At 41.9% G+C, this 25,724-nt stretch overlaps 1 protein-coding gene across 1 annotated transcript in view; it reads left to right on the forward strand.

The window, feature by feature from the left end:
• DNAH10 (dynein axonemal heavy chain 10) overlaps nt 1-25,724 on the forward strand; it is a 106,979-nt gene that overhangs the window by 77,244 nt on the left and 4,011 nt on the right. Inside the window, 23 exon segments of the mRNA XM_029912620.1 lie at nt 615-632; nt 635-841; nt 1,547-1,708; nt 2,404-2,578; nt 4,231-4,412; nt 5,264-5,400; nt 6,349-6,566; nt 7,619-7,840; nt 9,311-9,458; nt 10,489-10,768; nt 11,691-11,920; nt 13,030-13,303; nt 13,821-13,925; nt 14,568-14,722; nt 15,889-16,043; nt 18,246-18,429; nt 19,380-19,593; nt 20,716-20,915; nt 21,303-21,398; nt 22,097-22,268; nt 22,627-22,758; nt 24,116-24,327; nt 24,421-24,588. Of these exon segments, the coding sequence (XP_029768480.1) occupies nt 615-632; nt 635-841; nt 1,547-1,708; nt 2,404-2,578; nt 4,231-4,412; nt 5,264-5,400; nt 6,349-6,566; nt 7,619-7,840; nt 9,311-9,458; nt 10,489-10,768; nt 11,691-11,920; nt 13,030-13,303; nt 13,821-13,925; nt 14,568-14,722; nt 15,889-16,043; nt 18,246-18,429; nt 19,380-19,593; nt 20,716-20,915; nt 21,303-21,398; nt 22,097-22,268; nt 22,627-22,758; nt 24,116-24,327; nt 24,421-24,588 (4,046 nt within the window).

Raw genomic sequence — 25,724 nt, forward strand, 5'->3', positions numbered from 1 at the left:
CTAAGAAGGTAGACATCAAAGGTCTGATGTATCTAAACAGCTCTCAAGTCATTCCAGCTTCCCATAAGGGGTCCATAAGAAGTGTTTGATTCTTAAACTTGCACAGACCCTGGTTTTTAAACCTCTCCAGATCTGGTTGTGTTGGTCTTGAACTGCAGTGGACTATCTGTTCTAATCTTACACTCTCAAATCTACAACTTCTTGTCCTTTGTTGTTTAGATGGTGAGTTGAGTTAGGCTAGAAAAGAATTGATGGCTGGAAAATAGTACATTGTACTATAATGCAAATACCTGAGCTCAATCTGACAGTGGGTGCTTATATCCCAGACCCCACAAAACTCAAATTTGCGGCCTTCTTCAAGGGGTGTGGGGGTGTGTAGGGAAAGAACATTTTTAAAATATACTGGTAAAGTTAAGAGAGAACTCCCAAGCCTAGAGGCAGCATGGTTTAGTGCTCTGAGCAGACCAGCTGTTAGGACTCCTGGGTTCTATTCTTAACTCTGCAACTGACTTTTCTTTGTCCGGGGGCAAGTCATTTAACTTATCTGTGCCTTAGTTTCCCTATCTGTAAAATGGGGATAAATGAAACTTAGCATCCTTTTAAATGGCTTTGAGATGTTTTATTTTTCATATCCTCTTTTCAGGGGAAAATCCACTGATCCCGGCAGAGCACACAGAGTTCGTGATTGAGCACATAGTCATGGTGCACGAATCTGTAGGGAATTTCAGTAAAAAATTCCTACAAAAGTTGAGACGCAGCAACTATGTTACGCCAAAGAATTATCTTGATTTCATTCATACTTACTCAAAATTGCTGGAAGAGAAAAATCAGTTCATTTTAGGTAAGGTTTTCTCTTTTTAAGACTGTATGTGATTGAAATGTTTTAAACAGACTCATTTTGCTTGGCAAATCTGTGCAAAAGCAATCAAATAAATACAACCCAAATACCCTCAAATGAATGTTACCTGAATAATGGGCTATGCCCCGAGTGACACTTTTTCTTTATCTGGACCCAAGCCTGAACCTCCTATCAAACATCCCTGAGCTTTGGGAGAGTCTGGGTATGGATTTGAACTTGGTATCTCAGACTCAGCTCAGGGTTTTATAGAGATGCCTGAGTGACATGTGCTTTGTTCCTCTTGGAATAGTTAGCTGTATTCTGATGGATACTGAAATGTGCCTAGTGCATTGAAATGTGATTGACGTACTGTCAGAGCTGGTCTTCTGCAGAAGCACAGAAAATGTGCCACAGGAGGAAAGGGGACATGGTTCAGCCAAGTTCTGCAACTCCTGAGCCAATGCTTAGGGGAAAACTGTCTTGTGGGACTCCGTTTTACACTCTCAACAAGAGGACTGACCAAGGAGCCTGGGCTCTTTGGAGCTCCATAATCACTTGTGACCATGCAAAAAAGCAAGGGAGTCCTGCTGCGGTTTTAAGAAAAGGACTGATTTCTTTGCCTACAGAACAGGACACGTTAAATAATGGTGTCTGTCACTGTATGATCGCTCCATTAATCACTAATATTTCTCCCTCTTTTTCACTAAGCACAATGCAAACGCCTGGAAGGAGGATTAGCTAAACTGAAGGAAGCTACTGTTCAGCTGGATGAACTAAATGAGAAACTTGCAGAGCAGAAGATTGTATTAGCTGAAAAATCAGCTGCCTGTGAGGCCTTGTTACAAGAGATAGCAACCAACACAGCAATAGGCAAGTACTTAAAACTCCTGTCATATCCCACAAGCTAAGCTGGGTTGGGCCAGGTCAGTATTAGGCTGGGAGATTCTTAAAGAACACAGGTGTTGATGATTCAATAGGTGGTATTCTTGTTCTGTCAGTACTGACCTAAGGTTCCACCATGGTATCATTAATGGTCATATAGTACTTAGCACAAGAGTAGGACTGTTGACCTTTGTTTTCTGACCAAATTCCAACCTGTACAATTGCAATCTGCCCATAGTAACGTCCATTGCAGTTTCAAGTAGATACAGTGTTCTTCTTCATATCCCATCCCAAACTGTTGAGGAGCAAATTATGAGAGAAGACACTAGCAGCAAGGGGAGTTTTGTGAGCCAAAGGCATGGCAGCATGTGGGAAGGCAATGGGAGTGAATGCGCCGGGGATCAGAAGGGGATTTGTGAGCTGTTTCCCCTCTGAAAGAGGAGACACAAACAGGAAGAAGAGAGTAGAAAAGGAGATTGTGTTCTGTTGTTCTTAGCATTCCAGAACTTATCTGTGATGGGAAGAGTACTGTGAATAGCAGTGACCTAGCACCAAATGAGTTAATAGTGATCTAGAGATCATGGTAGTTTCTGATTTTAGGCCATGTGCAGTTTTACTGGTTTGTTAGCTAGATACAAATCTTAGTAAGCCATTTACTATATACTGCCTTTCGCACTTTTTAGCTGAGGAGAAGAAAAAATTGGCTGAAGAAAAAGCGGTGGAGATAGAAGAACAGAATAAGGTCATTGCTGTGGAAAAGAAGGATGCTGAGACGTCCCTGGCTGAGGCCATGCCTATTTTAGAAGCTGCTAAACTGGAGCTGCAGAAGCTTGACAAGTCTGATGTCACAGAGATTAGGTGATTAATTCTGATTTGTAATAGCATAAACTCTTAGAAATTCATTTCCATGGTGCCTTTGCTGTAGTCTAAGTACCTGACAAGCACCAGCACCCTCAGGCTCACACACCCCTGTGAGGTAAGGAAGCATGATCATCCCCAGTAGACAGATGTGGGGTTTGAGGATAGAGAGGTCAAGGTCTCAGAGGGAGTCTGAGGCAGAGCTTGGGGATCTCCAAGTCCCGTGGGTCAACCACAGGCCTGTCCTTCCTTCCAGGAAAGCAATCCAATATTTGATGTCTTTCTAATTATTCTGTAATACATTTCTGCCACCCTGAGTACTACTGAAGTGTCTGTGGGGGTCATTCAAGCAGTAGCTATCCTAGCCCTTTCATTCTGGATTTTATTCTGCACTAGATGTGGGATACACAGCACTTGTGTTTCAAAGATCTTTGATGGTATGAATGTGTGTTTCTCTTTTTATATACCTTCCTCTTTTTGTGTTTTAATAATAGCTCTTGTAAAGGTGGCTTTAAAGCTATACCCAAACTTCAGCTCCCCTCAAAATTCTGCCATTCCTGCTCCCTTCAGACTCTTCCAGTCCCCACCACACTTCTTGATCGTCCTCCTCCCACTAGGCCTCTAGACACTCTTCCTCCCTGTTCCCCTTGCAATGGGCAACTTGACCTTCCTCTTCCATTCAATGGAGCTATGCTGATTTACAACAATGGAGCTTCTGGCTGTAGTTACACACCATTGCATTCCACCAGGCCTGGAGCAGGCAGGAATGCAGGGCTCAGGAGTCAGTCAAGCAGGAGGGGTCCCATAGTAGCAGCCAGCCAGGGATTGCTCAGATAACTTCTTGTTTCTTCCTGGTTTATATAGAGCTCCTCAGCCAATAAGGGATGCTGGATGTTTCCCCCAATTGGGAGCTTCAGGGTTGGGGCCCTCTGCGAGCTAGCACTCACTGGTTCCTTTTCTCTGCTTGTTTAGGTGAGCTGCTGGGTGGTGGCTGTGGCCTGATGCTGCCTGTGGGTTCAAGGCCTGTCATCCCTCACTGTTGTTAAATAATGTTGAATAGGAAAGCATGCTTACGTTTAATACACCTAGTATGATAAAGACCTTTAAACAGGAGATAGATGAGTATCCAGAAGAAAATATTGTATGATGGGATAGAACTGCCAATTCAAAGGAAAGATCAGAGTATCAGACTTTGATGGGTTTCTTCTCACCTTTCCATCCTAAAATCTCCTTTGTTCCCCTAGTAGATTACACTCGTTTAGCCAAGGGTCCTGAGGATTATTTCCAAAACCAGCTCAGTATGGCTACTGCCAGTGTTCGGTCGCTGTTATTGCAGGCTGATGCAGCTTTAAGCTCCAGTAAAAACATGGTTAAGGGTTTTATTTCTCTGATGGTTGAACTCCTTTAGAAACCTTGAGGACGTTGTTGTATGAATGTAATATTTAGTTGTTAGCCCTCTGTTTATAAATCTTTCCTTGTTTGGGTTGGATTGTATTTCTCACTTGGATGAGGAGGTATTTTGGGGAATTGCTATCTTACAGCACCCCCTGCACTAAATACCACCGGTTGGGAAAAAAGCTCTTCCAATAAGAGTTATGTATTTATAGCGTCATGCACTTTGTCTCTTTCCCTTCCCCATGTTTATTTTCTAGATCCTTTGCTAAGCCCCCTAAACAGGTGCAGACTGTTTGTGAATGTATCCTCATAATGAGAGGATACAAAGAATTAAACTGGAAGATGGCCAAAGGAATGATGTCTGACCCAAATTTCCTGCGATCCCTAATGGAGATAGATTTTGATGGAATTACTCAGACCCAAGTTAAATCCGTCCGAGGTAAATTGTTTAGCTGAATGAACCAGGCACTTGGAATTGAATGTAGAGTTTTATTAATATCATTTCAGATGTTAGCTGCTATGCTGGATGCTTTCTTCTCTTTGGGTGAAATTCACCTGGTGCCGAGGGCAAACGTGAGGGCTCTGCCCAACTTGCTTTGCACTGTCGGCTTAACCAGGACTTTCCTGGCACAAAGGCCTTGTGCTTGCTCTCTGCACAGGGTTATGCCTTAACTTGCATTGTAATCTTGTGTGACTTTTGCTTAGAGGAGGTTAGACATAAACTGAACAGTTGAGCAGGGCCTCTGTTTGTTTTTTAGCTACTTTGAAAGTATAATTGTCACATCATCTTCACGACGAACGTTAAAGATACAACACAAGTGTGTCACGGAAAGGCAGTGGGCTGCAACTCAAACTAATCGGACCAAATTCTGCTCATGCTTACACCAATGTAAATCCAGTGTAACTCCACTGGAGTTACTCTGGGGCAGTGAGAGGAGAATTTGGTCTATTGAGCATAATAACCTTTGACTGCCACCTAGCAAGCAAAGGGCTGGAGCCTGAGAAATGCTGAGCAATCCCTGCGAAGTGCTGATCTCACTCAGCTTCCCTTGGAGTCATCTGGCCTAAAGTCCTTGAATAGCTGACAATATCTTGCTTCTTTTATTATTGTCCAGCAGCATAACCTTATACTGTACAGTTGTTTTGCATTGGTTATCACATCCTTGTTCCAATACATACCACAGAACTAGAGAGCTAGTTGAGATTTGATTAACAAGGAAAGCTATTGCTCTTGTGATTTATGCATTGTTATTAAACTGACTGGCAGTGTTTTTGTGTGTTAACATTTAGCTCTGTTAAAGAATCTTAACACGACATTTGAAGAAATGGAAGCTGTTAGCAGAGCAGGATTGGGAATGTTAAAATTTGTCGATGCAGTAATGAGTTACTGTGACGTAGCTAAGGAAATCAGGCCAAAGAGAGAAAAGGTACACTGTGAAAGTATGAACATAAAGGACTATGAAAAGTATTTGTTGCCACAAAAATAACATTTGGCAATTTTATGTACTGCAGTGTTTCTCCTCTTCAAAGTGTTAACAAACATGAAAGTGGTGTTTGCTAGAACCATTGTAATAATAATACCTAGCTCTTATATAGTGCTTTTCCTCAAGTAGACCTCAAAGCACTTTACAAAGCCAAGCTTTCAATTGCAAGCTGCTGTTTTAATTGTATTATAGGTCTGTGATACCAGTTTCCGTTTGCATTAAAGCATGAAGTAAAAGGAAAAGTTTTGTAATATGATATTGGGGGAAGGCAGGAAACGGGGATGAAAGTTATAGGTGCCTACTGAAAACTCACTTAAAATAATACCCATGACATTTGGGCATAGAGGGACTCAATGGTACAGTATGTCGAATCCATTTATCTGGTTTAAGCAGGAAACATTTTTATGGCCTGTTTACAAAGGACTAGCAATGTAATTCTTTTATAAAATGAAAGTGTAAATCCTACCAATACTACTAGGAAACATCTCTGGTCACCAAGGAAGGTTTTCTGCTTGCCACTTGCCAGTGGGCAAGTGCATTTGTCAAGTCCTGGCTCTAAATGTTTTATTAGGCCCTAATCCCTTTTTCCTTAGGCAGCCAGTACTCTTATGGATGTCAGTGGGACTGCTCATGTGCTTAAGTACCTGGCTAGATCAGGGCTAAGAGTTTTGTCTGTGTCAGGGCTGCAGAATCAGACCGTATTATGCGTTTATGGGGTGAGAGGAGTTGCGTGAAAAACAGTGCCTATTTTTTCTTCTTATACTATTTATTACCAGATTGTCTTAAACATATATGAACTAGCTAATTGAAGGTTGAAAACCAATGATTTTGCACCAAAAAATAAAACTCCTCTTTCCTCTGACACGACACATGATGTCTTTCATAATGTAGGTGGCTAGATTGGAACGGAACTACTACTTAAGTAAACGTGATCTGGAAAAGATACAGACAGAGCTGGCGACAATTCAGAGGGAGCTCAAAGCTTTGGGAGATAAGTATGAAGCTGCAATAAGGGAAAAACAACAATTACAAGAAGAAGCAGAGATCATGGAAAGGAGACTTATCGCTGCTGACAAGCTCATCTCTGGCTTGGGATCTGAAAATATAAGGTTAAGTCTAGTGCCAGAAGAGAGATTTTGTGCATTAAAATGTAAAGTTAGAGACCATGCATAAAATTTTCAAAAGCACCTAAGTGACGTAGGAGTTTGTCCCGTTTTCAAAAGTGACTTAGGCACTTAGGGCTAGTCTACACTTACCGGTTAGTTCGGCTGCGGATCGAAGTTCCGAGTTCGATTTATCGCGTCTGGTCTGGACGCGATAAATCGAACCAGGAAGTGATCCCCGTCGACTGCGGTACTCCAGCTCAGCGAGAGTCGACGGGGAGCCTGCCTGCCGCGTGTGGACCGCGTCTGAACCGCGGTAAGGTCGAAGTAAGGTATGTCGAATTCAGCTACGTTATTCACGTAGCTGAATTTGCGTACCTTACTTCGATTTGGGGGGTAAGTGTAGACCAGCCCTTAGGAGCCTAAGTTTCAATGAAAGTCACTTTTGAAAATGGGAATTAGAATCATAGAAGATTAGGATTGGAAGAGACCTCAGGAGGTCATCTAGTCCAACCCCCTGCTCAGAGCAGGACCAACCCCAACTAAATCATCCCAGCCAGGGCTTTGGCAAGCTGGGCCTTAAAAACCTCTAAGGATGAAGATTCCACCACCTCCCTCGGTGCTTTTGAAAATTGCACCCTGTGTGTTTTGTTTGTTTCTGTGAAGCAACTAACACACTTTGGCTACTGAAAAATAATCAAAACAAATAATATGATTTTTCAATCCAGAAGTGTTTACTGGGCATACTTGAGACTCACACTTTTAAACTGAAAAGCAAAAAAGCAAAATGTAGCTGCAGTTAAGTACTGCTTAAATGCATGACGCAAATCCACTTGTTTTAGATTAAAAGGAAGTTAGTTCCAGGTCAAATTGAACTTTCTGCTGCCATTACTGCTGTGATATGGTGGTTGATTGTAGGTTTGGGGCTCTTCGCAACCTGAAGTTAAAACTTAAGCAGCTTAGAAATGCTGCAGGTATTCTACACAAAATGGAGTTCTCTGACCCCTGCTGCAGAAAGGATCTCAAACTGACCCAGAATTCATTAATTTTTCTATCAGATGGACAAATGACTTAGAGGAGTTAAAAATGCGAAAAGTGAAGCTGCTAGGCGACTGTCTACTTTGCGCTGCTTTTCTGAGCTATGAAGGGGCATTCAATTGGGATTTCCGTAATGAGATGATCTACCACGAGTGGCAAGAAGATATACGATCACGAGAGATTCCTCTCAGCCAGCCTTTTAGATTGGAATACCTCCTGACTGATGATGTAGAGATTAGCAGGTATGTGAAATCACAGCTTCAAAAAAGCAGCCAAGCTGCTACTGAGTGTAGAGAAGGGTGGGAGTCACACAGTTTGGATCTGAATCTGGATCCAGGATTGGAGATCGTTGGGTTTGGAGGGGGTTGGGTTTGGCCCATCTCTGTTTGTGCACTGAATCCTGGAAATCAGAAAAAAGCCATTAGCATACAATCTCCTCTGAAAAATGACTGTTTGAAAATGGGATCATCTTTCTCAATAGAGAATAATAATTGTATAGTCCTTTTCATCCGAGAATCTCAAAGTGCCTTGCAAAGAGATCTTCCCCCTGTGTATTTGGAATCCTGTCTGCTTACTCCAATGACAAAATTAAATTTGAACTACTTTTTACTCCTGTTAGCCAAGCATAACCAATACAGCTATTGCCTAATCTTGACCCCTCTCCAATACTAAATATACTGTATTCTGCTCACACTGATCAACAGAATTTTTAACTAAGTTCCAGTCTGGAGCTCTGTTCCTGCTCTCTGTTACCCTTAGGCTACCAACTGAAGGCCCCTAAATTCTATACAGTGATTGGTGCTCTAGAAATTCCTGATAGAGATTAGATAGATAAGTGTAAGAGAGGTCAGAATGTCAATGCAGTGGGCTTTTACCGGGGTGAGCAATGGCTGAATTTGTAGAGTATAATCTTTACTATTCGTGATGCGCAAGCATCCCAGGAAGAATTTTCAGATCCCAAGGCTGGCAGTGAGACAAAACATCTTTCTTCCTGTGAACTGGGCACCTGGAATCTAATAAATCATTGTACTTTGCACATCTATAGCACTCAGTATAGCTGGTACCACCTGATGCCATTGAAAAATTTGTTTCACAAAGTAGATCCACACTATGAGTGGGATGCAAAGACCAGTGGGAGTCCTTTCATTGACTTCAGTGGATTTGGGTCAGGCCCTGTCTCATTTAGACCATTTTCCTGCTAGTGCAGGATTATTCACCACAATACATGAATTAGTGCTTTAGCCAGGCTAGTTATAAGTAACTCAATGATGTTTTAATTGTTTCCCTTGGGAGCCTATGGTTATGTCTACATGGCAAAAAGAGAGCCCAGGGCAGCAAGTCTCAGAGACCGTGTCTACCGACTCAGGCTCACGCTGTGGCACTAAAAATAGCTGTGTAGATGTTTGGGCTTGGGCTGGAGCTTGGGCTCTGAAACCCACTCCCCTCCCTGGGCTTCAGAGCCTGTGCCCAAACATCTGCATGGCTATTTTCAGCACTGTAGCGCAGTTCTGTACACCCAGGCTCTGACTCGCTGCTGTGAGGTTGTTTTTGCCATGCAGACATGCCTCATCTCCCAGTCTAATACACTGTATGTTCTAGGGTGTTGTAATAGACTGCTCAGTAGGACGGCACTGTTTTACCCGGAAGTGAAGCATGCTACTGTACCATAAAGAATAAAATACACAGCAATCTTTACTCTGTTTCCTCCCCAGGTGGGGCTCCCAAGGTTTGCCTCCAGATGAGCTCTCTGTTCAGAATGGCATTCTGACAACACGTGCTAGTCGATTCCCTTTGTGCATAGACCCCCAGCAGCAGGCATTAAATTGGATCAGGAGAAAAGAAGAAAAAAATAATCTGAGGGTGAAGCTAAATTTTCATTTTATTTTTATATTTATTGTTTTGAAAGATGCATAAATATCTGCCACTTGACCAAGACATCAGTTACTAGTGGAAATTGACAGTCGTGATGATTGAACCTCAATAGGATGGAAGTGCAGTTCCATTAAGCATCTAAAAATAAAGTCAATTATCCAAATGGATAGTGACCCTGCCCTGCATCCAGCCTGTGGAGGATTGAAGCAGGATATTTGAAACACCAGACGCCAAGCTGCCATGTCAGAGACCTCCAATTTTGGGAACAAAGAATGCTGGGCTCCAGTTTCCTTCTACCCTCAGCAGGGGAGCAACAGCTTACATCATGCTTCTGTCTCTTTTAGTGCTGTGTGAACTTGGGAGACCATAGGCAGATGCCACCAAGACAACTCTTCCCCAGTGATAAAGCATGTTGTCAAAAATTCAGGAGTTCATCTGGAAGGGGTGTCTGTTTGGGGAGGTGAAATGCTGTTATATCTAAAAACTATTTAGTCTTAATCCCCCCCAGGACATGACCCTCAATTACCTCACTGTTCCAGTCCTCCAAGCTCACTCAAAACCACTGTTTTCCCCTCCTTGCTCCATTGCCTAGCCTTTTAAGTTCTGGTGGATACCCAACAATGTGATGCTCTTCCTGCGTGGCACCTGCAAACTTGCTTGAACTTTGGGCTTGCCTCGTTACTCATGCTGCAAGGTGCGTGACTTGCATCTCACAGAAAGCCCCAGTGCTTGCAGGAACAGGATAGACAAAAGTTTAGGCCACATTGTGTTTAGGGGTGCAGTTGCAGCAGAAAAGAATTGTTTTCCAAGCGGACAGTTTTTCTCAGTGGATCAGAATCAAGAATGTGCTTTCTTTGGTCTCTCCCAATCTGGGTTATATCATCTGTAGGATGAAAGGCAGAGATGCATAGACAAACAGCAAGCTTAATGAATACTGGCAATTATTGTAAAAAAGAAATATTCAGTGAATTCAATATTAACTGTTTCCAAATCTTTCCATTTTTCTGTTCTCTTTCAGATGGCCTCCTTTAATGACCCTGATTTCCTTAAACAACTAGAAATGGCCATAAAGTATGGGAGTCCTTTCTTGTTCCATGATGTAGATGAATACATAGATCCTGTGATTGACAATGTCTTAGAAAAGAATATAAAAGTTACCCAGGGGCGAATATTTATTGTGCTGGGTGATAAGGAGGTAGACTATGACAATAACTTCAAATTGTACTTGAACACCAAGCTATCTAACCCTAAATATTCACCGTCGGTGTTTGGAAAAGCCATGGTTATCAACTATACAGGTGAGCAAATGCATGCTGTTAGGGGCAGAGTATTAACTGCATAGTAGGGCAAATGTAGGGCATAAACTAGGCTCAGATGAGTGATTGCTCCAGAAAGCTGAGATCCTTTCTCTTGTACCAGAAACCACAGCACATGAGTTTGGATGAGTTCAGCTGTAAAATGCAAGTGTTTTCAGGCAGGAGATAGTGAGCCCAGTTACAGATTCATTAGCTTGAAACCAATGACTCCAGGCAGTTACTCTGCTTTTCGTCTGGATTAAGAGCTGGTTGTGTACCTCCGCAAATCCAGGTCTGGCCTGAATGAAAGGCAGATTCTGACACCCTTACTCGTGTTGTCTGATACCTTTCTCCATGAGTCCCATTGACATCTCATGGGGAAAGCTGCTTCTCAGTAGCAGTAAGGGGGTCAAAATCTGGCCCTCGGTGAGTAAGAAAACAGAGAACGAGTGCTGTAAATAGTGGCTAGCCCTCTGATCACATCAGAAGAGGGGACAGAAATGTCCTGGCTCTCGCGGTGGAATTTGCAATACCTGTTAACTATGTATAATATTACAATGTATGTTATATTGTTTATATTCCCCCTTATATTCAGCCTCTGATAATACTGAGTCCTGCCTTGAGGGCAGGGGACTGGACTAGAAGACCTCTTGAGATCCCTTTCAGTCCTACGATTCTATGATTTAATGTTAAATTTTTCCACTTCCCGCTGTTAGTCTAAAAGGAAACTAAACTACATGCTGCTTATTAGATGTGTCAGGTGAGAACCGATATAGAAGAACAACACTCAATGCTGTTAACTAAACCTGTCTTTTTGGCACAGAGTTATATAAGATCATATAGCCTGAAGGAACTGTATGAAAGCTAACCTTGTGTTTTAAGAAAGATTGTGCTAAGGACATGGTTCTCCATTTTCCATCCATAGTTACACTAAAAGGCCTGGAGGACCAGCTGCTCAGTGTTATTGTGGGGTTTGAAAGAAGAGAGCTAGAAGAGCAGAGAGAACATCTCATCCAGGAAACCAGCGAGAACAAAAACTTGCTGAAAGATTTGGAAGACTCTCTCCTCCGGGAACTAGCCACTTCCACAGGAAACATGTTGGATAATGTGGACTTGGTGCACACCCTGGAGGAGACAAAAGCCAAAGCTAGTGAGGTACCTATTAGAGCCTTATCTCACCATTGTTCTACCTAAGAATCCCCATCTTTCCTTTGGGATTTGTTTCATCCTCCTTTATTCCTTAAGTTAGGATGTAAGTTGAAAAGGAGCTGAGAGTTACATGGTGAGCAGTTGTCTATGAGAACTCCATACATGCACAGGTCTAGCACTTGTGCCCAGAGACAGAAATCTTAATTCTTTAAGAATTTGCTTGCTCAGAGTTGCCTGCCTGACCCAGGAATGTTTATCCATACTCAGAAATACATTATCTTTAGGTATGGGGCCAGGCAGCATGGTATTTCCTGAGGAAATACCTTAATGTGCAGAAGTCTCAAAGTCAATCTTGGGCCTATGAAACACCAGCACTTTACAATGTTTTGCTTGATGTGATGGTGGTGAGTCAGAAGGTCTTCACCTGGATCGTGAATTCATGATGTAACATCATGACATATTTCAGTGCCATGGGGAGGATTTTATTCCATCACACAAATGGCAAGACTACCTTCAGAGAAGACTTCCTTATAATAGGGACCTTTAGTTAAAAAAAAAAAGTGAGTATCTATCTATCTATCTACCTATCTATCTATCTTTGGTAACATCTTATTCCAACTCCGAAACAATCTTTGCATGGTTTTATTAAAACTGAAGGTTAACTGAAATTTGTAAATCTTTTCCAGTATTTCTTACAAACATACAGTGCTCTGTAACACAGATATTCCAACTTTATAATCTGGAAGCTTAATAAACTGAACTAAAGCATTTTTGGAGAGGGAAAAGAATTTTTACTAATATGATTTTTTTCTTTAAAAAAGGCTACTTGAATTTTTAGCTATTTAATGTGGGATTATTTCAAGGAAATGTTCTTGATTCTGTGGCAGCAACTGGCTTTTGATGGCACACCTGCCAGTGTTCATAGGATTTTTTGATACTTGTTTACTGCTTGATATATTTTTAAATCCTGGAAGAGTTGTTCATAATATTTCAAAACACTGTTTCAATATTGTTTAGCCACAGATTAGCTCAGCATATCATTAACCATGTAGTTCTGTGTAGTAGTTATATATAGATAAAATTATTGCCTGGGATCCACATTTCTCACTTGCTAGGTATCAGAGAAACTCAAGCTGGCTGAGAAGACGGCAGTGGACATTGACAAGCTGCGAGATGGCTACCGACCTGCTGCTAAGAGGGGCGCCATTTTGTTCTTTGTTTTGTCTGAAATGGCCCTTGTCAACACCATGTATCAATATTCCTTGGCCTCCTTCTTAGATGTGTTTGGGTTTTCGCTTCGGAAATCCATGCCCAACTCAATTCTTCCAAAGAGGCTAAAAAATATCATGGATACATTGACATTCAACATATATAACTATGGCTGCACAGGTTAGTGTGATTAAGCAATGAGATGGCATTGTGTATGTTTGAATGACTGTAATGGGAATTCCTTCAGTCAGCTGTGCAAAGCAATGTAATTTTGTACTGTCAAAGGTATTTCAACAAATATTGAATTCACTATTCACTGCTAATGCCTCTGCCTTCTCTACCCCTTCTTCCCTCATGTTGAGGTTGCGCTGAGATGTAGAGAAGTGCTGTATTCCATCCCCTTGACATTTAAGAAGTGCTTCTACTTTTAATAAACAATCAGTTACAAATAGCAGTGGTTCCAAACCAGAAATATGGATCTCAACCTCTCTCGGCTTTGGAGGGGAGATTGTTTGGAATCTGAAGCTAGATCTGGATGTGAATGTTGTAGCAGGCTCAAATCTTTACAGTGGGCTGAACCAAAATTCACCACCTTGAACTTTGTGGGGTGATCAGAGTCAAGATCTGGATCTGAAATTTGTCCGAGGCCCACATTCTTAAGAAGCAGACTGATGAGAATATTGTGTTCTCATTTCAGGCTTATTTGAGAGACACAAGTTACTATTTTCCTTTAATATGACTATCAAGATAGAACAAGCTGATGGTAGAGTCCCACAAGAAGAACTGGACTTCTTTTTAAAAGGTAACTTGGATACTTAATACCTTCTAGTAGTTACATGCTCTTCTAGAATTAAAATTGAGATTTTGACTACATATATTTGACTATATCAAAGTTAGCTGCTTAGTAAAATTTCCATAAGCACCTAAGTCCCATTTACTTGGGACTTGGGCTCCTAAGTCATACAGATCCTAAAACTTAGCATACTGAGCCTGAGCCCCGAGGAACATTTTAAAATAGATGTTCAACAAAAATATGTTCAACTGACTTCTGTTAACGGGTTCTAGCACTGTTGTAACTGAAAGAGTGGATCCTCAGCTGATGTAAATTGGCATAGCTTAGTTTCAGTCAATAGGCCTAGGCTGGTTTACACCAGTAGAGGATGTGATCCCTGGCATTTGTTTCCAGCTTGTTTGAGGGCAAAAAGGCCAACAGTGAAATTCTGACTCCAGTGAAGTCAATGACAAAGCTCCCATTGACTCCAGAAGGGCCAGGATTTTACACCAAGAGTCCATCTTTAGTTAAATGCATAAATAGTGGCAAAAATATAAACTTGGCATAAAAATACTTGCAAAGTAGTAACTGTTTCTCCAGCAGACTAATTAAAAGTAATTGTGCTACCTTTTATGATAGTGATATTTATTTAGTTTTCTGAATTGTAACTAGGCAATATTTCCCTGGAGAAGAGTACACGAAAGAAGCCGTGTGCTTGGCTTTTGGATCAAGGCTGGGAGGACATAATTCGCCTATCTGAACTATTTCCTGAGGAGTTTGGGTCTCTTCCAGATGACGTGGAAAAAAATCCTGAAATATGGAAAGAAGTAAGTGATTTTCTTAGTCTAGTTTCTGTTCCCCCCATCCCCCCATTAAATGTTCAAACATGATTCAACCTGTTAAAAATGTTTAAGGTGTCACTGACTTTTCCCTTTATTCCTTGACTGGATGTTTCTTTAGAAGCTGTGGGGTAATTGCATGATCTACATAGAAACATGGAAATTGCCATAGTCAGACCAGTCAGCCATTTAGTGTGCTGTTCTGTCTCCAACACTGGCCAGTACCAGAAACTTCCGGGGAAAGTTCAAGAAACTGATAATGAACAAATCTGGAATAACCTACACCTGGGGAACTTTCTTCCTGACCCTGGGCAGTTTGTGACTGGCTTATGCCTTGAAGCATGAGGGTTTTAAATGTTTTAAAACATCTTATCTTATGTAACTGTGGATGTTCTTGTTTTCCAGTTACATGTCTAACATAAGATCCTGGCCCCAGTGAAGTCAATGACAGTTTTGCCATTGACTTCAGCAGAGTCAGGATTTCATCTCTAATCATTTTTTAAATCATAGAATATCAGGATTGGAAGGGACCTCAGGAGGTCATCTAGTCTAACCCCCTGCTGATCCCCAGACAGATATCTACCCCAGTTCCCTAAATAGCCCCCTTAAGGATTGAACTCACAACTCTGGGTTTAGCAGGCCAATGCTCAAACCCCTGAGCTATCCCTCCTCCCCAACTCCTATTTAATTGTTAGCTTTTACCACTTTTGGGAGTGAGTTCCACAGAGTAGTTTACATGTTGTATAAAAAAGTATTTCCTTTTATCAGTTTTAAATTTGCTGCCTTTCAATTTCACTGAATGTCCGTTTGTTCTTGCATTATGCGGGAGAGTAAATAGGAATCTCCGATTCACCTTCTCTAGACCATCCATTATTGTCTTGAGCTTGTGACCTCATTTATTTGTATCTTATGACAATTACCATAAAATGAAAGTATGAAAATGGCATCGGACAGACATGTTTTATACTGAAAAAGTTGATTTTTGGCATTTATTTAATATTTTTTTCTAATTTCTGATTTTCTCTGATTCTTCTCTGTTTCCCATGTCTGTTTCTCTTGTTGCAGTCCTGTTATCATATTGACTTTGACTTTCCTAATAAACTTGATTTGTCCATCTAATCAACTCATGTTCTCTACTGTATTTCCTTTCTCAGTGGTATGATCTGGATGCCCTGGAACAATCACCATTTCCCATGCAATACCAAAACAGTCTCACACATTTTCAGAAGCTGCTGCTTTTACGGTGTTTCCGAGTAGACCGTGTATATCGCGCAGTGACTGACTACGTTACTCTGACAATGGATGAGAAGTAAGTTGCTGTCATACATTTTTTTTATCCAGAATCTTTACCAGTTTTAAAAGAACCAAAGAAAGTCGGAGGTACCCTGAATCAATTGCTAAGCATCTACTGCAAATTGATATTTCATGGACACAAACCTGAATGTGAATGCAAAATGCATTGTGTTAGATTCTAACAAGCTTTTTTGACATGAGATCTTTGAAAAGTAAACAAAAAGCAGGTGGTGATTAATTGAAAAATCAGTGTAAAGTGGGGAAAAAAGTATACAAAAGGTCTCCTGTCCAGTGTTTCCTTACTGAGGTAAATACCTGTGGGGAAGATTTGCTCACAGGAGAGCAAAGGAGTAACTGATGTTCCCCTGCTTTTATCCAGAGCCTTCCTGGGCTAATTCTAGTGCATAGCCATGTACATTTCTCCTTTCATTTAGCCTCTTAGGGCATGTCTTCACTACCCGCCAATCCGGCGGGTAGCAATCGGTCTATCGGGGATCGACTTACCGCGTCTAGTGAAGACGCGGTAAAATCGATCCCTGATCGCTCTGCCGTCGACTCCGGAAATCCACCTCGGCAAGAGGCGGCAGCGGAGTCGGCGGCAGCGCGGCAGCGGTCGACTTTCCCGCGTCCTCACCGCCAGGTAAGCCGACCTAAAATACGCAACTTCAGCTACGGTATTCACGTAGCTGAAGTTGCGTATCTTAGGTCGGACCCCCGCTGTAGTGTAGACCCAGCCTTAATGCATAGTTAAAGGTTCTGTATCAGACTGGATGGATTTTATTTTTCAAGAATTGCAAGTGTCCTATTTTAGCTGGTATTTATAACTTCGAGGACATAAGCATTTTTGGAGCTGCAGCTGTCTTAGGGGCAGTGTGATAACCCCTAGCTACTCTACCTGAAGATGTTAGCCCTTTGCTCAATTCACTTTGCCATTCTCTCTTCCTCCCACCAACACACCGTACCCCTAAACTGACAAGTATCATTATTTTGAACATCTGTACTTCCCATATATACAGTGCACAATGTACGTGACATCAGTAGATTTAGCAAGAAAAGTTACAATAGAAGTTTTAAAAATTCCTTGCCATTAAAAGCATACATAAAATGGGCTGAGATCAGTTATAAGAAGACCTGCTTGAAAAAAATGTGATGGAACAGTTTTCCGTCACACAATGTAGCTTTATCAGAACCTCTGACAGGAATGTGTCAATTTTGACAAAATTTGGAGGGGTGGGAGTTGAAACAAATGGTTTTGAGTTTCTTGGTTTGTTTTGATGATGTTGAAACATTTTGTTTTGATAAAGGTAAATATATTTTGCGTCAAATTTATGATTTTGATTAATTTCATTTTTATAATAATTTCACTGCAAGATTATATATAATATTTACTATCATACATTATTATTTATATTATATTGTTTTGACATCAAAATGAAACATTTAATTGGCCTCATATCAAAAATTTTAAAATATTTTATTCTGCAAGAAATTCTGACTTTTTGTTTTGTTTCAGAATGAAAACAGATTTTGGCATGTTGGAATTTCTCTCAGATTGGAGTAATTCCATTTTCTGACCAGCTCTGGTTGTAATGTTTACAAGACTTGGATACAGTACACAGCACTGACGTTGTATCACCTTGATTATTAAGGATCATGCCACACTTTTCATTAGGTCAAGTGTTAGCCCTGTGTCTGAGCCAATTGCCAGCTTCAATGGTGATGTTCTTTCTCTGTAAATTCCCCCCGTGGTTTCAGTTGAACACAGTATTCCACTTACCATCTTGTCCTAAGATACGTACTGTTTCATAACTGTCAAATTCCACACCACAGGTGGCTGTACTTCAGTAGTGTGTGATGTGCTCCATAGATATAGTAAGTGTTTCAGTTAAAGGGCTCAATCCTGCAATCTCATTCCTCCTACATATAGTCCCATTGACTTAATTGAGACTGCATGTGAGGCAAACACTGCATTGGATGATGGGTTTGCAGGTTCAGGCCCTAAATTTGTACTGAACTTTGAGATCCTTTGAATTGAAGGGACTACAGAAAAGTCAGATTATCACTAATTTCCATTTGTGTGAGTATTTGCATAATTTGCCTAAACAGGAAACGAGGATTAATATCCCTTTGTCCCATTTCCAGATTAACTCTCCTAATAGATGGCATTTTAAATATTTTGTGTAAATTAGTGTACCAATTTATTGTTCTTCTCCCCCAGATATGTTCAGCCTCCTGTGATCAGTTTTGAAGCTATCTTTGAGCAGAGCACACCTAACTCGCCCATTGTTTTTATCCTAAGTCCTGGCTCTGACCCTGCCAGTGACCTCATGAAACTGGCTGATCGGACAGGCTTTGGAGGGAATCGCCTCAAGTTCCTCGCCATGGGACAAGGACAAGAAAAGGTAACTTTGTTGTGACAAAGCACAGTTCAGTGGGATGGCGGTGTGTGCTGCCTTCAGTACATTATTTTGTGACTGCTGCAGATCTCATTTCTGACATTACGGGTCTGGCCATGCGTCTGTTCCAACAACCCCCGGCTTTTGGGAAAGCCGTACTCTGTGTATTAGAAACAAAGCAATCTGGGTGGGAATTGGCATACAGATTACCGCCCTAGGAGCAATCATTTTCTGTAAAATGAGAGCAGATATTGGTCTGGTCAGTTCATTTGCTGTTTGAGTAAAGATAGGTTCAGAATTGCTTCCTCACCTGTAGCAAAAAGACAGTTGAGGTTGAAAAGATTCAAATATGCAGGCTGTCAGATTTTAGTCAATGTCCCTGCCTCTCCATCTCTTGATATGAATGTGGGGAAAGTCATCCGTGCATATTGGTATTTGTAAGCAAAAAGACCCTGATCTGTGCTCAGTTTGTACCTTCGGTTGTTTCCCGGCTCTATCATGGCTGGGGGGTTTTCAAAAACACTCAGCATTTGGCTACTCTGCTATAATTTGAAATCAGTGGCAAAGTTCCCATTGGCGTGAGAGCTGAGTTAGACCAGTACTAAGCTCTTTTGAAAACCCCACACTATGACCCAAGCTTACTTCATTCCCGTTTTCAGGTGTTTGAAAGCTTTGTGCTGTTTGTATTTTTAAAGCAGTTAATGAAATAGAAGAGCATCTCTCCCAGCACAAGGTATTCCTGGGAGGCTCTGAGAATTGGGACAATGGCTTAATTGGACATTTTTGTTTCCCTCAGAGTGTGCCAAGAGAATTCTGCAAAAGAAAGAAAGAAAATGCTCTGACTGTTTTCTTGCTATGAGGAAGCAGTTGGATGCACTAAACCAATCAGAATCCCTGCACTTTCAGGGTCAAAGTAAGTTTACTCATAGGCAGCTGTTTCCGTCTCATTGACACAGGTTGCACTGCAGTTGCTGGAGAATGCAGTGGCTCGCGGACAGTGGTTAATGTTGCAGAACTGTCATCTTTTGGTGAAATGGCTGATTGATTTGGAGAAAGCATTGGAGAGAATTACTAAGCCTCATCCAGACTTCCGGCTGTGGCTGACTACTGACCCTACACTGGGCTTTCCCATTGGAATACTTCAGAAGTCTTTAAAGGTACAGTACAGGGGTGAAACACCAGCAGAAGGCATGACACACCACTCTTACTCATGACATGCCACTCTTATTCAGGGAAAACTGATTGACCTTGATGGGCGTTTGGCCTGAATACAGCATACAGGATTGGGCCCTAAATGCTGTCTTTTTTCTTGGTAAGCAAGATCCTATTTTCATCCTCTGGTTTTCCAGCTGGTGGGGTTTAACTGATGTGAAATAAGTTTAATAGAAGTGTTCATCTGATGCTACCCTTAGGCACATATTTCATAATCAATCCCTGTCAGTAAAAGTGAACTTGTAAATGCCCTTTAGTCCCAAACACCACTGTGATGAGTGGGTTAGAAATACCCAGATACACAGAAATACCTCCTGTCAGTTGGCTAATGCTGAAAATGTAGAACTGAGGTCTGTGTCTAGCTGGACAACGTCAATAGGGCAGATGTTCTGATGGGACAATTTTTTTCCAGCTGCTACGTAAGGCTGAAGCATTTATCACAAGCAAGATGCGCTGATTATTTATAAATGGCAAGCCAGAGATGCTGTGCTAATGTTCCTTTTGTGGTGACTATTTATGTGGTTGTAAATCATTGCTGTGACAATAATCATTTTATCTGACAGATGTTAGCGCAGCAGAGTGACACTTAGGCACCTGTCATTGATTCAGATATGTATTTTAGTGTATCGATGACATCTTTAAAACATTCACCACCGGCAGTGCTTAATCCCAGATCTGCAAAAAATAGCTGTGTGTGTACCTTCAATTTAACACTGCAAATACCCAATCTGTGAGCACAGCCATGACTGTTGCAAGCACAAATTAGGGCTTGTGTGACATTTGAAACTCAAGCTAAGAAGCTGTCCGTGCCTCAGTTTCACCCTCTGCAAAATAGGGTTAATAATCCTTACCTTTCTCAGAAGCATGATCTAAGGCAACATTAATTAAAATGTGTAATATAAAATATTTGAATTTGATTTCAAAATATAATTAAATATACTTAATAAAGTATCACTATTGTTATATAACTGCGCTTTATATTTTTAGCATGATGTGAAGAGCAAACATGTAAAATTCATAACTTTATTTCAAATAATTGACGGTTTTTTTTTTTTTTTTTTTTTTTTTTGGTTTTAACAGAACCACCAAATTGGCTGAAACTGAATATGAGAGCCACCTACTTCAAAATTCCCCATGAAGCCCTTGAGCAATGCCCCCATGGCGCATTTAAATCACTGGTCTATGTGTTAGCATTTTTCCATGCGGTAGTTCAGGAGAGAAGGAAGTTTGGGAAGATTGGCTGGAATGTATCATATGATTTTAATGAATCTGATTTCCAGGTAAGAAGCTAACGCTAATGGCCCTTGAGTTTGCACAGGTTACCTTTGCAAATATACTGTCTGTCTGTCTGTCCGTCTCCTTTTTACAGTAAGTTAGAGTGGTCCTCCTTTCCCTGTCACCACAGACACTGTAGACCCTGGAGTCTATAAGGTTACTTTTAGCCAGTATCAAGATTGCTGAGAATAAGAAGCCAGATTCCTGATCCAGCCTCTTTACACATCCCCCCTGCTGGCTGTTTGTTGTGAGATTTATTTTTCATTTTCTTTTGAGGAAGACGTGATAATTAATGTACGAATTAGAATTGTGTGAAAACTAAATAAGTCTGTATCCTTGTCTGACTAATTTGTGACTCTTCTCATCCAACATGTTGTAATAACTGTTACTAGGTGTGCATGGAAATCCTGAATACGTACTTGACCAAAGCCTACCAGCAAAATGATGACAAAATTCCATGGGGCAGTCTCAAGTATCTCATTGGAGAGGTAAATCTGATTGTTAAGTAGCTCTGATGGTAAAATGCTATCCTGTAAATAAGGACAGCACTTGCAAAAAGATCTATCTTATCTTCAAGCAAAGTGGGCTACGGTTCTCGCCTGGCTTTTTCAAGAAATCACTGTATGGCCCTGAGTAAGTCACTTAACCTCTTTGCCTCAGTGAAATAGGGACACAACATTTACCTATACCACGGAGGAGCTGAGAGTCTTAAGTAATTCTTGATTAGAAAGCCCTTGGGATCCTTTGGTGAAAAGCACTATACCGAATAGCTGCAAAGAATTATCATTACAATAGGCCATACGAAGGGATATATACAAAGCTCCTGAAGTGTTGCAGCATTTCAGAGCTCTCTCTACACACTATGCATAGTTCAGTAACGCTGCTGAGGAAACTGAATTTTTTCATCTTAGTGAGCTCTTGACCCTTTGTGGTCCTTGCAGTAATCAAGCTCGAGAGGACCAGCCCTGCCATGATCTTCACAATCTGGCAGCCATCCCTAGACTCCCACTAATGTCCAAGCACTTCCTGCTTTTGCCCCGTTAGGAGGAGTTACCAGAGAAGCACAGGGTTTCCTCTGGGAGGGACAGTATGTAACAGCCAAAAATACTTTGATGTTTTCAAAAGTTTTAAAATCTACTTGTTGCAATTAAGCATGTTATATAAAAATAGTTTCACCAATTTCTAGGTCATGTACGGTGGGCGTGCAATTGACAGCTTTGATCGTCGCATTCTGACCATATATATGGATGAGTATTTAGGGGATTTCATATTTGACACATTCCAACCATTCCATTTTTATAAAAATGAAGAGGTTGATTATAAAATCCCAGGAGGGAATTCAAAGGATGACTTTGTCGGTAAGAAATGCATTTCCTTCCATACAAGTTAGTATTTAAAAATTCTACCTACACTTACATTTTCCTTTCTGTATTTCTATTATTATATAAGGGCTGTAGCAAACTTCAGCCATCCATTGTGTGCACTGATAGAAATGTTTTTATTCCCTTGGTTAAGAAGGCCAGCCGTGTGTAGATCTGTGAGAGTCTAGTGGTCAGCTCACCACACTTCTCTTTATAAAATCTTTAGAAAAAACTAAAGATTTTATAAATACATTCTTTACTTTTTAAACCTTAAACACCCTTTACACAAGTAAATCTGGTCGCTATATCTTACTACACTGCATTTTGACGAGCCTCATGTATTTTTGTGCTCTAGAGGAGCTAGAGTCTCTACCACTTGCTAATACCCCAGAGGTGTTTGGTCTTCATCCCAATGCTGAAATCGGATACTATACACAGGCTGCTCGAGATATGTGGTCTCATCTTCTTGAGCTGCAACCTCAAACAGGTATGATTTTGTCACCTAGAATACAGTTCTTGCAAACAAAAAGTAAATCATGAATGTACAAGACCTTGGTCTTGTAACTTCTTACACATGGGGAGCCTGTTGTGTTTGCATGGCCATTGTCTTCAGCATGGCTCCATGTGGGCACAGCAGGGTGCCTGTAGCGGGGTGATCACCCTGTTCTGGCCCTGGAAGGCCATGCCCCAATCAGGGTTCAGCTGGCCCTTATAAGCGGGTAGTGGGCCAGGAGCAGAGTCAGTCTCTCTCTGCCTCTAGAGAGGGAAGGGCCTGGCTGCTTAGGAGCTCACAGGGTACCTAGAGTGGAGCAGGGCTGGGGGAAGGCCAGAGGAGCTGGGGAGCTCCAGCCTGGAAACCTCCCAGGCTGCAGGCCTGGTTAAAGGCTCAGAAGAATACTGGGGTTGCAGAGGGCAGTCCAGGGGTAGGCCAAGGCAGCAGGTCCAACCCCCCCACTTGCCTGTGATGAGTGGCTTGTACACTGCGATCTGCCCTAGATGGTGACTGGCAGTAGCCTGATACTGAGGCGAGGTGGGGATAGTGGGTGGGGGTTCCTCTGGGTGGGGATACTGCCAGGGGGCAGCCCCCAAGAGAAAGGGGCACCGGGGTCTGGGAGGGACACGGGGGGCCAGCGAAAGGCGAGACACCGGCCGGCAGAGGGCGCTCTGGCGGCTGGTGAGCTAATTCCCTGGGAGGCCAGCAGGAGGCGCCACGGAGGTGAGCATCGCCCCGTTACAAGAGTGGTGGAGAATGCAGGCATATGCGGTCCGCCCCGATACAGGGGGAAGGGCAAGGACTGTTGGACTGTTGCCCGGAATCCAAGTGAAGGAACTGAAGGTGGAGAAATGAATGGAAAGAGCTAATTCCCTGGATGACTATCAGGCTACTGCCAGTCACCATCTAGCCCCCGTTCACTGGGGCAGACTGCAGCGTACAAGCCACTCATCACAGGCAAGGGGGGTTTGGACCTGCTGCCTTGGCCGCCCTCTGCAACCCCAGTACCCTTCTGGGCCTTGTTAGCCTGCAGCCTGGGAGGTTTCAGTACCCTGTAAGCTCCTGAGCAGCCAGGCCCTTCCCTCTCTAGAGGCAGAGAGAGACTGACTCTGTTCCTGGCCCACTGCCCTCTTTTAAGGGCCAGCTGAGCCCTGATTGGGGTGTGGCCTTCCAGGGCCGGAGCGGGGTGATCACCCCGCTACAGTGCCCACGTGCAAGATGTTGCAGGAGAGGAACAAGAATCTGCTAGTATTAAAAATCTATAGGAAACATTTGACTTCATGTAATATTGAATTTAGACTAATAGAAAATGTAAAGTTATTTAGCGCTCGCTAAACTGTTTTCATTACAGGGGAATCTGGCAGTGGAATTGGTCGAGATGAATATATTGGACAGGTTGCAAAGGACATAGAAAACAAGATGCCTCAAATATTTGATCTTGACCAGATAAGAAAGACTTTGGGAATAGAAATTTCACCAACAACAGTTGTGCTGTTGCAGGAATTGGAACGTTTTAACAAACTGATCATTCGTATGTCCAGATCCCTGGCTGAACTACAAAGAGTAAGAATATTAAGTTTCAAAGGGAATCCTCCTCATTTAAATCTGTTGGGCTTTGAAATTCTTAAGTTCTGTCTCTGCAAATTCTCTCACCAGGCCTTGGCTGGGGAAGTTGGAATGAGCAGTGAACTGGATGAAGTGGCTCGGGCTCTCTTTAATGGACAGATCCCTAGCATCTGGAGAAAGCTGGCACCTGACACACTAAAAACACTTGGAAATTGGATGATTTACTTTAAGAATAGGTATAACCAGTACACATCCTGGGTGAGTAAGAGAACAGAGAAACCCTCTTCTGTGTCTGCATTATTTACTGCCCAAATAGAGTCAGTCTATAGGCTTCAACACCTAACACAAATGCTTTAACTAAAAGCTATTTGAAACAAACCCATTTAGTTACAGTAATGACACCATATGTAGCATTATTGAATCATAGAATATCAGGGTTGGAAGGGACCTCATCTAGTCCAACCCCTTTGGTCAAAGCAGGACAAATCCCCTGACAGGTTTGTTTTTATTTATTTATTTATTTATTTTAACCCCACTTCCCTAAATGGCCCCCTCAAGGATTGAACTCACAACCTGGGTTTAGCAGGTCAATGCTCAAACCACTGAGCTATCCCTCCCCCCTAGCATTGCAGCATGCTGATTAAATAAGATTCATTGGCCAATCTTTAGAGATGCTTAGCACCTGCAGCTTCCATTTAAAGTCAGTGACAGCTGCAGGTGCTTAGCACTGAACCCCCTGTGACGTTGTGCAGTCTATATGGTTTCATAAAAACATGATAATAAGTGAATATAATGTAACTGGGATAGTTTTATAAAAATTTGATAAGTGACTATAATGCAACTGGGATATGCTTCGTGCAAAAGGTCTCTTGTAAGGTATCATTACAAAGTGCATAATCTACTAAGTATGATCATCTGATTTGTATAAATGTACCACTCTTGTATCTAAAACTAGAAATATAAAACATAACTCTGAGGGCCTATTGTAATTATGTAAAGTGTGGGCCATTAATGATGGTTTGGAATCTTGATGACTCCCATTAACAAGAACCATTGTCTGCAGATGACTGTGTTTACCTGCAAGTCTCCCTGTATATGTGTGTGCTGGCAAGTGAGTAATGAAGTCTTGCAGTGACATGTGATCATGTCACCTGAACTGGAATCCATCTTTAACCTGGTGCTTTTCCAGTGAGGGGGGGGTGGAAACCCAGAGGAACAAAGGATTCCCGCCTTATGCAAAAGACATATAAAGGGGTGGAAGAGAACAGAGAGGGAGAGGAGCCATCATGGAGAAGCCCCTAGCTAACACCTAAGCTGGAACAAAAGCTGTACCAGGGGAAAGAATTGTGCCCAGGCCTGGAAGGTGTCCAGTCTGAGAAAAACTTACTGAAGCA

This window comes from Terrapene carolina, unplaced genomic scaffold (genome assembly GCF_002925995.2).
Source record: "Terrapene carolina triunguis isolate 2854851 unplaced genomic scaffold, T_m_triunguis-2.0 Scaffold234, whole genome shotgun sequence".
Lineage (NCBI taxonomy): Eukaryota > Metazoa > Chordata > Testudines > Emydidae > Terrapene > Terrapene triunguis.